General features: G+C 45.9%; 1 protein-coding gene across 3 annotated transcripts in view; it reads left to right on the top strand.

Moving 5' to 3' along the window:
• The window catches only part of LOC126094665 (GRAM domain-containing protein 2A-like), a 347,755-nt gene that overhangs the window by 207,988 nt on the left and 126,059 nt on the right, over positions 1-13,708 (top strand). For all 3 annotated transcript variants that reach the window (XM_049909175.1, XM_049909176.1, XM_049909174.1), the window contains one exon: positions 2,977-3,153. In XM_049909175.1, the coding sequence (XP_049765132.1) occupies positions 2,977-3,153 (177 nt within the window). The remainder of the gene's footprint in view (positions 1-2,976; positions 3,154-13,708) is intronic.

Genomic DNA, 13,708 nt, shown 5'->3' with positions numbered 1-13,708 from the left:
TACAAATTATCACACTGCGTACAAATAATAGTAACTCATACTCTATCCTGAATTTCATAATACAATTGGAAATAGTTTGCCGTATTCTGGAGCACATTCAGACTTCTCGAAACATAATGTCCCTTCGGAAGTTTATGATACCGGCAGTTCACCGCCCAGAATCACACACTTCCACAATCGAATATCACTTGTTGCCACAGGCAGGTTCTCCTTCCAGAACTCGCATAAAAGTGCCCAGAATTGCCCCCTTGAGCTCTTTAGTCCAAAAGTCCCGAGTCTCCACTTGACTCCCACAGTGTTCCATTTCTGCCTGCTTTTCCATTGGTTGAAGGCCGTCCCCACCAAAAATACATCGCTCTTACGTTCTACAGACATCATTTGAGTCAGTTTGACCACTTCTCATACTAAACTAATATATTAAAACAATATTTAAAGAAAGAAATGTCGTAAACATTCGGTTACACTCACAGGGGACCCCCTGAATGTGAGGTGGCAAAAGGCCAATGATGTTTACAGCATTCAACGCTGTACATATTGTCTACCATAATATTGGCTGCTAATGTAACGGGGGGGCAAGACTGGAGGCATCCAGTACTGAGCACAGCATGAGGCTGTGGAGTGTAGCTGAACTGTTCAGTCAACTCGCGACAGTGCTACAGTGGTAGTGGTGTTGGTACAAAGCAGAGCAATGGCAATGATAAACAAAGCAAACATTGAATTATATCTACAACAGTAGTTGCCGCAGTTGACATTTCTTCAGAAAGGCACCCAAGGAATTTCGCAGAGTGAGAAAGAAGGGACAGATGAAATTCAGCGTTTCTGCAAGGTGAATCACTAGAATGTATGGTGTCTTATATGCTTGACTGTCGGGACAATTTACATGGGAAATATGACAATACTTGCTTAACATGTGAAAGTGACATTGAAATAGGCGTCGAGCTATATAGTTCACCATCTTTGTTAGTCGGGTAGCCACAAATTCTGTCCCCAATGAAACGTAGTAAAAAGACACTTGCCCAAGGAGCGTTTACTAAAGAGAATGAGCATATGGAAGATCATCTGCAGCATAGTGAAATAACAATTATGATCAGATTTGGAATAAGTCCGCAGCAATATGACCGTGTAGTGCATGTGAAAAATTACGGATATTGAAGGGAGGACAGGCGTGTTGGTACGAAAAACTACTGTTTGTGCGTTTCAAGAATTCTCAAAACAATATACAGAATGTGCATGATAGGGCCCTACTACGTTATGTATATCAAATTGCACGCGACATGGATTAGTGATTCAAAGGAAAGCAATGGATAGTTGCATAACTTCAAACAATGCTGCAGAAGTAAGATAACGAAATTTCAAACAAAGCGTCAACTTGACGATGCGCAGTAAATTGCGGAATCGGCCCGAAAATTTGTAGCTGAGATAAAAAAAAAAATTCCCATCGTTGAGCAAGGAATTTGTTCTCGTCTCCAACGATTCGAGATTTGAAGAGAGATATGAATGAAAACCTGGAAATTAGAAGTACCAAGAGAGTTGTATCAATTTCATCTAACATCAGTGCCTGAACAGATTCGAGTACAATTATTCCGACTGCTAACATGGATGATAAATTTGCTGGAAAGTTATTTATTGTGCTGCGAAAAGTTGGAGGTGCTCTGCCCCCTACGATCGTTTCTCGTTTACTTGGTTTTACAAGGTCATTTGGGAATATTTACGTCACAGCAAGCAAGACTGGAAAAATAGGCATAAGAGAACAAGTACATACCAGGACTCCCTTTTGACAATAGCTGGTCAAAAAACTTGCTCTTTCTCGATTCGAGATCTGCGTATAAAGATCACACTCCTTTACAGCAAATTATCTCTCATGGAAAGTGTGTGACATTGCAATTCATAGCACCTGGAAGAATTGGAATAATTTAGTCTCTGGATGTTTTTTTCCTTGCCTGTAAAACATATTATTCCACTATTTGCAGCTACGTCTTAAAGGACAGGCAGTTTCAGGATAAGCTCCACGACAGACTGGAGGACTCGAACCTCCGCCGGGAGTAGCCGCACGGTCCATGACTGCAGCGCCCAAGACCGCCTGGCTAATTCCGTGTGGCTGCAATGCCTTATCTCGCGCTTTTGTTAAACTGTGATCTTGCAATGTTAATCTCTTAAATATGTTACCTAGACAAATCTATTCCCGAAATGTCATTACTCCGCAGGGAATTATTTTTGGTGTTGCTATTTCCTTTCCTTCAGCGTGAAACAAAAAAGAAATTCACAACCACCTTATGTTTGCTTGAAATCCTGGACCTTACCGTACATTTTGACATAGTTTCCACCTGTAGTAGTGCACTTATTATATCGTATGACCAGCTTCCGAAATCTTCATAGAGATTTACGACCTGTTTTTTTTTAACTATTCATCTACTGACGTATGACCGGCAAGGTGCTTCTTCATGTGCAAGACCAAGTGACAGGCACTGATTCATGGATGTACGGAGGGTGATCAATATTTCGAGTTCGGTTGCACGCCATCACATTCCGTGAGTTCTTACCACCCCGTTACACAAATATGATTCTATATGCGCTCTTTGAGTGGATATCTAATTGAAACTCCTGCACAGTTCCTAACTCTCGAGGAGTTCGCTTTCGCTCTTGATGGTGTGAGAATGTTTGTGATCACTGTGGCGCGCCATTTTTCATTCATTGTTCGCGGTGCAAGTTAATGGTTTGTTTCGAACATTTCTCGGATGTCGACGATGTGAAGTGTAATACTTACATCCCATAGGAGGTTCCTTCGTGCACCTCCCGGACCTTCATTTTCTGTCGTCCTCCTGACGCTCGTGGTGAGTTATTAGCAAATTTTTCCTTCAAATTGTTAACACAACATCTCCAAATGAACATTATTGAACTTGCGACCTCGCACTCGCGAGCGTAAGCTGTAAGGGGACGAGGCGACGAGTTGACGGCAGCGGTGTTGGCGTGTTGCAGGTCGTCTGGCTGCAGCGGGCAGCAGGTGGCCAAATCCGCGCCGTGCACGCCGCACGGCGACCGCGACAGGGAGCGGCTGGCGCCAGCCGCCTCCGCAGCCGCAGCCGCTGCCTGCGACCGCGACCTGCCCTCGCCGCGCACGCCCAGCCACGGACACTCCTTCACCCGCCATGACAGGTGCGTGCTCTGCGGGGGCGTTCAACGGAGGATGCTAAGTTCACCGGACTGGGATACGATGTGACGTCGTCATGACGTATACACGCTACATCGAAAACGATAGAAACCGTATATCGACTATTCCACTTTTGTGAACTTTCGAGAGGTTGTGACAGGGTAGCGCTGTGCTCTGCGCCATTCGTTTAGATGTGTTTTGCGTTCCTTGCGTTTAAATCGTGTATTGTACTGTGTTTGTGTCCTGTGCGTTGTTTTTCGTTTGCTCGTCTCTAATTATGTGTTCAGCATTCGAGACATTAACGAGAGAAAAGCTGAAAGAGTTCAGCATCGATGACGACGGGCAATTGCGTGGTTATTGTGAATTTCAAGCAGAAATTGATGTACTTCTGACCCAGCTGAAGTGCGTCGGTTATTCGTACTCGGTGAGAAGAAGCACTCAGCAGCCAAAATCTTTAGATGCGTCAAGACACTAACCTTTGTTTAAGATTACATTGAGAAATCCACTTCCCCTCGTATTTCATCTCCGGTCGACGATTTTTCTTCAACACTGCCTCATATTTTTCTTTTTAAGTTCGAAATTCAGTCATTCTACACACCAGTCATTACTGGACACTAAGGTACCTGTCTCTGCGGTCCGAGTGTAAAATTACTTGGAATTATGGTTGATAAAAGACTATCTTGGTATGGACATATAAATTACTTAGCTAACAAACTTGCACGAGTTCTCTTTCAGCTATATAAATTAAGAAAAGAAAGTCAGCAAGAGTGTGCTGCTACAATCTAATATGTACTGACAAGACCAATTGTATGAAACCATACTAAAATATTGATAATGAATAAATATTATTTTCGGCGTAAGCGTTCAATACAACAATCACACAATCTAATCTGGTCGGGACATAAGAAGACTTCACTTTTTTACGAAACGTGTTGTCCGTGGTGTTTTCAAGGCCATGGTCAGGAATATTTCTATTAATATCCAGCTCTTTTATTTTGGCGAAATACATATACGCTGCCACACTGAGTTATTATCAGAATCGCACGTGTCAAAACAAACCACTAGCTGACGACAGTTTAGAATCTCGAACGTTCGTAAAAGTCGATAGGTGTGTTAATCGACTAAAGTGTATATACGTCATAATGACGTCACATCATATCCAGGTTGGGTGAACTTTGCATCCTCCGCGTTCAACAAGTGGTGCAAAACACGGTTTTCTGAAAGCAGGCTGGTTTTATTATGGATTCCAGTCCATCGTACTATTCCCCACTGTTTGGCTACAGAAACCTATTTTTCGACATTGTCTCCGTCCAGTGTGACGGCCTTACGCACCCTTACTGGGTAGGTCTGCATCCCTGCACGGTACCACTTTACTGGTCGACGTCTTGCTGCATCAACAACCTCCCCGTCATCCACGCACTGTTTCATGCGGAGTGCATCCTTCACTGAGCTAAACAGATGGAAGTCGAAAGTTGCGAGGTCCGAGCTGTAGGGTAGATGTCCTCATCCGTCCGTTGAAGTCCTGTGAGCGCCTCTCGGGTCCGCAGACATGGAGAAGTTAGTTTGCGTTTTCGTGGCGACGAACACGCTGAAGTCGTTTCTTCAGTTTCCTGAGGGTAGCACAATACACTTCAGAGTTGATCGTTGCACAGTAAGGGAGTACATCAAACAGGATAACCCCTCTAGAATCTCAGAGACCGTCGCAATGGCTTTACCAGCCGAGAGTCCAGCTTCGACCTTTTCCTTCGGAGGAGAGGTGATGTGACACCACTTCCTGGATTGCCGATTTCTTTCCAGTTCGAAGTTATGAACCAAACTTTGACAGCCTGTTGCCTATGTTCAACAAATTGTCACGATCAGCCTCGTAACGCGCAAAACATTCCGCACAGAGGGCTCTTCCCTGCTGATCGTGGTCTTATGTTAGGCGGCGAGAACACCAGCGGGGGCACACCTTTGAGTTCCCCAGCTGCTGGAGGAGTGTCTCAGCACTAACCCAGAGAAGTCCAGTTGTGCAGCGAGCTGTTTGAGTGATCTGTCGATCACCTCGAGTGAGAGTGTCCGCACGTTCCAACATTGCGAGAGTCACACCGTGTGCGGTCGGCCGACATGCAGATCTGGCAGGTTTGCGCGCCCTTGTTACGATGATACAGACGCCCCGCCCGAAGACTCACCGTGCCTTTGTTCACTGACAGGTCTCCGTAAACACTCTGCAAGCGCCTATGAATATCTGCCGTGTTCTGGTCTTGCACCAGAAGAAACTCGTGACAGCTCTCTGCTTGGAATGCACCTCCGTCGCAGACGTCATTTTCGAAGCTACGTATAGTGACACCGCATACCGGAACTTCATGAAAGTACAGGAGCTGAAGCGCGAATATTCCACGAAATCCCACAATATATTCCGAATTTTTTGAACCGAAATCGGCTGACGGAAAAATGGGTTGCATTACTTATTGAACGCCCCTCATACGTTCTCCGCAAGCCACTGTATGGTGTGTCCACCTAGACCTAGATCAAAACAGTATATTGGAGTATTTACTTAGATCTAAAAACTATGTACCCAGATTATCTGTACGTGAATCGTCATACGTTACAATCTTCTGTATCACATCTGAAGCTTCAAAAGGATTTCTCGACACTTTTGCCCTATTCCTCGTTATTCTAAAATGCCAACCTTCACTAATGGGAATGCCAAACTTAACAAAACCTATTGAAGATGTCGTTTGGAGATGGGATGAAACGTTGACATTCTCGAAGAAATTAATCTGATTACGCCATATTCCACGATGTCCCACAAAAAATTCCGCATTTTTTCAACCGAAATCGGCCGGCTGTTATGGCGTGGTCAGATTAATTTCTTCGAGAACGTCAACGTTTCGTCCCATCTGAAAAGTACATCTTCAAGCGGTTTGTAGCTTCTAAGAATCCCTCTTAACACCGTAGCTCGCTTCTGACTGCAGTCAGAGTTAACTCCCGTGAGGCGTCACGTCCTGTTTTGGAAACTCGAGCGTAATTGGTCGCATTCGACTATTTTCTTCCACTGTTGCTATCGCATCGCACCGGAGTCCAGATCCCCTTCACATTCACAGCCTCCTCCTTCCCCTTAAAACTCTTGCAGTGTTTAACTGTTTCAGTAACCTCTGCGTATAGCCCATCATACTATCAGCTCGTGGCTATCACGACCCAATCCCTGTGAAATATAATCTAGTAGTCTCCTAACTGCAAAGTGTGTTCTGCAACAGCTGATGGATCCGTTTGTCCCGTGCAATTGCGCAAGCATTTTGAAAACATACGATGTCACCCCTCTGTGTGGAAGCAGACGGGATTAAACTTCTGCTGCAATCGGATAGACATAGAAGCTGTAGCCCTTCCCAGGAAGATGTCCTCCTCAGAGATGAACCGTTGGTTCTCTCCAAGCACTTAGTTCGACCAGGGCGTAATAGCTCGGAATATTTAAAAAAAATGTAATTCTTCATTATTCTTTTTCCGCCGTCGAGGTGCATAGGACTTGATTATTTTCCACGAAGAGCTGTCTTGCCTGTTACGGTGCATTCTCCCCATTCCAATGAGGATGGAGATGCTGAACCACCTCCAAACTGTTCATCAAGGAAGAGCGTGCCGGGGCTCCTTCCTGCTATAGTCACACATTGACCATTATTCTCTCCTCTTAAAATTGAGGTATTAATCACATACGCAACATGCCCAAATAAGAATTTCCATCATGGTGGGAATGAGTATCGTACTGGTTTCCCCGGTCCATCTCATACGAGTAAAATGTCTCTGGTTCCTTTGCAACAGTTACACACACTGAGGATGTTCTCTTCTACCTGAAAAGCACGCTCAACCTGTGTGAATTGTGATACATTGCAAATTCATAAGAAAATAACACACTTCAGCGAGACACGTCATTCGCAAATTTAGTCAACAAAGCACGACAGGATGCAACTCGTAATCCCACTAAGCAAACTCTCATGCGGAGCGATTGAAAAATGATTGCCTTTCTTATTTTGTTCTTACGTGAGATCAACAAAGAACATATTTTTCCGAGGTAATACGAGCGCTGGCGGACTTTACTGCGTTGGAGGAAGAGATCTGTCAGTCATTGGCCTGCTGCTAGATCGGTTCATTCCGTCAGAGAGTTGACGAGAGGCTCAGCAATCATAAGCAGACGTGGCGGTAGTACTGTGTTCGACCTATAACTTTGATAGTCCCCTCAGTCCGGCAAGGAAGATTCCGCAAGTTACTTCAGTTATGCCATAGCCACCTGAAGCAGCTCATTGATGATGAGATCCCATAGACGTTTCTTTTAGTGATGTCTAAAAGGTGTTCCAAATAGTCGGAGACATTTTCTTTGTCATTAAGACCAGTTGTTTAGCGGGCCAGTGGATGTGCTGTAGAGTTGCTGAGCGTTCCACAAATCAGGACGGTTCACGTGCAGCCCTGTTGACGCGTCTGTCGTCATCTTCAAAGACGGAAGTGTCCAAACCATGCTCATCGTGAAGACGTAGAATAAACGGCAGTACATTTCCACCGATAATGTTGAAATAATCATCCTTGGTCATACTCGCGGTTACTTGGATGGGTGGGCCTCCACTCATGATACAAAAACATGTCTCCATGGCAGGAAGTGAATCCGCCATACAGTGCGGTTTAAAGCTCACCAGGCCTCCGATGCGCTCGACGCTTTGCATCATTCGAAAAGGAGCAAAAATCGCGATTCGTCGGACCACACTGTACGCCAGTCACCTGATGACCAGTTTTTTTTTAACATCAGTGTGTTGCTGTCAGCATTGGCGCACTCCAATGCATTCGACTCCATATATCCACTGGATGCAGTTTCCTGCTCACAGTTCACTTGGAAATCAGCAGCAACAACTCCTTTCGGGAATGTATTCGCAGCTGCGAAGATGAACTACCATCGGCTGTGTATTTGGATGACGTCAATAAATTTGTGCCGGACCGGGAATCTAACCTGGCTTTCCCTCTTCACGCGAGCAGTTGCCTTAACCGCTTAGGTACGAATCCGAGGACGAATCACCATATGTTGTCCGTGTGTCGCAACCTGCACCCGTACGTTAGGTACGCTCCCGTCTAGGAAGGATATGGAAGAATGAAGGGCGTGGTATTGGCGAATAAATAAGATGCAATGTTCCTTCGGACACGCGCGCGTGTCTGAAGGAACAGGCATTGCGGCGACTGCAGCTGCTGTGAAGGACATGAAATGTTTTCGCAGTTTCTGATATGAGCCATGCATGCACGTGCGAAGAACACTGCATCGTACTTCCTCACAACGTAGGCACGACAATTTCGTACTTACCGGGCGATACCAGGCCTGCGACTTACAAATAAAACGTCTTCCCTGTGCGGGAATAACATTAATGGGATGTACGAGTACACATATGACACATGGCCGACGAATTACGGAAGTTTTTGTGTGTACGTAAGTCGTGCTGGGATAGCCGAAGCGCTTAACGCGACCGCCACAAAGCACAAAATCCGCGTCAGAGTAGTGGGCCTGCACAAACTTTCACTGTCGTCGTACAAATATAGTCTATCGTGGTTCATATTCGCAATTGTGAATATATTTCCTGTGTTTCTGGACGCGTGTAATCTCTGTAGTGCCTGTTCCTTCGGACGTGCGTGATACAGTGCGCGATGATACGCCAATGCTCATGGGCATCCTATCCAGTCTCCACGTCGACTCCCCCCCCCCTCTCTCTCTCTCTCTCTCTCTCTCTCTCTCTCTCTCTCTTTTCCCTCCCTCCCCCCGCTCCCTCTCCCCTCCCCCCCACCTGTCATATCATGTGCCTTTGTATAAATTCTAGAGTATACTACACCGAAGTTTTCTTCTTCTCTTGCAATTCATATTTAATCCAATCATTTTTAACGTTGAGCAGGAGACGTCACTACTTATGAGGGCATTTCATACGTCTTCTTCCCTGTTTCCAGAGACTCTGCATGAATAATTACACCGCAAAGGTGTGCATCTACCTTTCCAATGATCATAATACCTATAACGACAACTACGTCCATTCTGCATTAACATAAAATATCGGTAGGTGTTTCTAAAAGACTAATATTTTACTTCTGAACGTAGTTGATGATCCTTCGTAAGTTTCATTCCACAAACAAGCACACCGCAATAAAATAGTTCTGTATCGTCAAATACATTATTCTGTCTCTCATAGTTCTTTTTTCAAAAGCTACCCAGTTAGCTATTTTATTGCTTCCATAAATCTTACAGTTTTGAATAAACAGTAAATACTTAGTTTTTTTTCGTATCTATTTTTTGCAAGGGTGCGTGAAGCTCTGTGTTACGAACATCACTTTTTCTCGAAATGCTATTAACAAAGTTATTAGATCACCAATATCAGCCGGCCGATGTGGTCGAGCGGTTCTAGGTGCTACAGTCTGGAACCGCGCGACCGCTACGGTCGCGGGTTCGAATCCTGCCTCGAGCATGGATGTGTGTGTGATGTCCTTAGGTCAGTTAGGTTTAAGTAGTTCTAAGTTCTAGGGGACTGATGACCTCAGACGTTAAGTCCCATAGTGCTCAGAGCCATTTGAACCAATATCAGTTACACGTTCTCAAACAAGTCTGCTACCTCCAGGCTACTCGTAACTTCGCGCAAGTACCATAAAAACTACAGAGAATAGGACGAGAGAAACAAATTGTTTCAGCTCCGATTCACGAGATTGAGAGGGAAATAAATGACGTAACAGCGGGGAGAACGTTGCGAAAGACAGCCCAGCGGTGTACGGTTTCAGATGCATAGCAAACAGTCTTCAGCAAGGTAGAGGTGCAGTAAAAATGCCGTAATTACGCAGCCAGTGGAGAAAAGCAAGGAGGTGGGCCGTGTTTGAAAAGTGTGACAGAAGAGAAAGGAGCAGTGGAGTACACTTGTAGTGGCAGCAGTCTCCTGTGGTAAGGGCGGCAGACGGCGTGGGCGACCTCTGCAGAGCGCGCGCTGCTGCGTCAGCCCCGGCTGAGGGCCCGCCGGCGCCACCGGGCCTTTGTTCCCGGCACGGCGCTCCTGAAGACGCCAGCTGCGCAGAAACGCTGGCGATTGTCGAAGACCCCAGACCGGGATACTGCTACAGAGATAATCAGTCAGTCCTCACACAAATGTCGTTTATTGGTTGATCTGGTTTGACGCTTTAGTCATTTTCAATAGCTCTTAGCCAATGACCAACGCAGTCCGAAATGAGGGCTCAAACTTCTGCCACAAACGGACCGTGGAATGGTTACGTTCAAATGTAATCGCCACGCACGTTAACACATTTATCTGACTGCAAGAGGAGACTCATTTCCTTTTTCGAAGAAAGCAGTCAGCCGCTGATAGGTCAACTGCATCCACACTTCCTCGTCCTAGTAAAACCGACGTCCGCGCATGTCTTTCTTCAGGTCGCCAAAGATGAGAAAATCACCCGGTGAAAGACCCACGCTGTTCAGAGGATGTTGTAGAACTTCCCAACCAAATCGCTGAACCGCAGCCTTCCTCCGATTCGCAGTGTGGAGGGCGGGCATTACCCTCAACGAGATAGTCAGACAGCATTCCTGGGCATTCTGACTTAATGGCGCATCGCAGTTTCTGCAGATTGTCTTCGTAGCGCCGTGTAGTCATTGTGGTTCCACGCTCGATGGACTCGATGAGTAGAGGGCCCCGGCAGTCAATGGAGGTGGTCAGCACGATCTTTTTTTTTAAAAAAAATCTTTATTTCTCAATATATATATGATACATATCAACCCACCACCTTACGCAATTAGTGGGTCCTAGTTGATACAGTTTGGTGTTAGTACTACAGCTTACTCTATATTAGTTTTCTATTGCTCTCACTATGGGCACTACTGTTTATCTTCCTATGTTGTTTTATTCTGCTTATGCTAAGCTACTTCTACCTGCAGCGTTACAAACGTGCCAGCGTAGTATAAACCTACGTTGTTGGCCCTGTTCACCGAGCTAATCCCGGTGAACGTGCCCCTGGCACCGGGCTGGCCGGAGTTGTAGTTCGCTGCAGCACTATACTAATGGTTTCTATCCTAGCTTATCCTACGTCTAACCTATCTTAACCTAGTGTCGAAATCGGTGAGTGTCTCAGATCGGTAGTTGGGCGCACCCCCCCCTCCCCCCCCACACTAATCCCTCAGCACGATCTTGCCGCTTTGGGTTTCTTTGGTTGGGGAGATGTGAGATGCTTCTAGTGTTCGCTTTGCCAAGTGCCCTCGGCTGTCTGACGGAATCGTCTGGTTACACAATAACTGCCCTCACAGTGCCAACCGGACAAAGGCCGCGTTTCAGCGATTGGGTTGGAAAACATTGCAACATGTGCTCCATACAGCCTGGAACTTCGACCTTGTGATTTTCTGATCTTTGGCGACTTGTAGAAAGACACGCGTCGCGTCTGTTTCAGTCGAATCAGGACATGCAAGAGAGTGTGCAGTTGTTCGTATGTCAGCGACCAACTGTGTTCTACGATACAGGAATTCATCCTCTCGTCTCCCAGTGGTTCGAATGTCTTGCCGAGTGTGGCGACTACTTTCGAATGGGACTATTCCGAGGTTCCGTTGTGGTGGGTGTTCAGGTTTCGTTTGACTGCTGCTCATAGCGGGGAACTCAGCCGATTTCCACGCCTATTATGTTCTGATGCAGCCATTGCTAAAGATCAAGGCTATTAAAAATTACCAAAGTGTGGAACTCGGTTAAGCCAGTAAACAATACGTCCGACTATTGACTGATGACTTCTGTAGACAAATTTAGTGAGCTCACTTACACTCTCCGCCAACAACATTGCAAATATGAATGGATCGTGATGCGTAACACTGATCTGAACTTTACTGTTTTTGCGCCTGTGCCTCACCCTGAGCATTTCCGCAGCATACCAATAGTTTCTCCTTGAAAAATATGCACAGCGCTCTTGTGTGTGCGTCTTGAGAAGACAAGTGACATTCTTTTCCCAAAAATCTTCTGAGTGAACGCAGAAAATCCTTTCGCGAGAGTGTAAAACGATTTTACTGCTTCCATCATATTGGTAGTAGTGAAAGTTTTAATTATCACTTCGAAAAAATAAAGTTACCTAATTATTGGTTTCTAGTTTCTAAGTACATGTCCGTAGTCCAAGAACACACTGAAATGTCCGCCGCACAGTACCGTAGCACTCTGCTAGAGTAGCAGAGACAAAATGGCGCAGCTCATTGATAAAGCGAAGATGGGTTTGCGCAATTTTGTTTCCGCTATTGTAGCGGCGTGCTACGCTTCTGCGGGCGGCCATTTCAGTGTGTACTTGGACTACGGACAAGTATCTGGGAACGACAAGCAGAAAACAAACAAATAATTACGTAACTTCACTTTTTAGAAGCCATAATTAAAACTTTTGTTACCACTCGTGTTGCGCGGGCGACGTGTGCAGTCGGTGCGATGAGACTAGGTGAGCGAGCAAGGCGACTACACGAGAGTGTATTCTGTGGGGAAAGTTGGTGCGGCTTTACGCAGTCGGCGTGAGCGGAATCCGGAGAACGTTTTTATGGCACGAGTGGAATCCGAGCAGATTCCTTGCGAAGCTAACGAGTGCTCTGTGGACCTGGTCCACACACACACACACACACACACACTCTCTCTCTCTCTCTCTCTCTCTCTCTCTCTCTCTCTCTCTCTCTCTCTATCTATCTCTTTCTCTCCTTCCCTCCCTCTACAGAGAGCGAGGCAGTTGCAGTGGCCGCCTTGACGCAACCCCCGCGGGAGCTTTCAATGTTTGATGCACCTCTTTGGGTGCTCGTTGTCCCGTGAAGTGCCGCTTCGAGGCAGTCCCCGGGTCCGTTGCGAGAGCCGCGACTCCAAACGAATCTCTTCTCGCGTCCAGGAGATACAGCCAACCCTCGTCCAGTGCCGTTAATACAACTCTCACATTACAGCTGCAGACAAGAGCAGTGCACAGAGGACTGGAAAAAAAAACTGACGATCTGTTCCGTGGCGGCCAGTACGGGCTTAGGAAAGGCAAGGCTCTGGAGAGACGAGTCAGACTTTGGCCCTGATAATGCAAGCAATACTTACGGAAATCAAGAAACTTCCATACGATTTATCGACCTAAAGGAAGGCATTCGACAACACAATAGTGTAAATTGTTTGAATTCCTCATAAAAATAGATATATAGGAAAAGAAAAATAATACACAATGTTTACAAGTACCAAAAGGGGACTAAAAGAAATGAAGACCAAAAGAAAAATGCTCGGATTAAAAAGGGCGTGAGGCGGACATGCAGTCTGTGCCGTTTCGTCTGATGACTGCAACGAAGAAGCAAGGAAGGAAACGAGAGGGGTTCAGAAGCAGAATTAAGGAAGTATATACAAGATTCGCTGAGGACATTTCTGTTCCCCTTGAAAATGAGGTAATGTTACAGAAGGTGATGAATGCGATGAACAGTCTACTGAGTAGAAATATGGGTTGTCAGTAAATAAAAGCAGGGGCGACATTAGCGATGTACCTAACGTCAAAATTGGGGTCGCGTCGTAGGCGAGGTGGACGAATTCTCTTCGAAACAAAATGACGCATGACGGACGAAGAAAG

Source organism: Schistocerca cancellata, chromosome 8 (assembly GCF_023864275.1).
Source record: "Schistocerca cancellata isolate TAMUIC-IGC-003103 chromosome 8, iqSchCanc2.1, whole genome shotgun sequence".
Lineage (NCBI taxonomy): Eukaryota > Metazoa > Arthropoda > Insecta > Orthoptera > Acrididae > Schistocerca > Schistocerca cancellata.
This window is presented reverse-complemented; position numbering and strand designations above follow the sequence as displayed.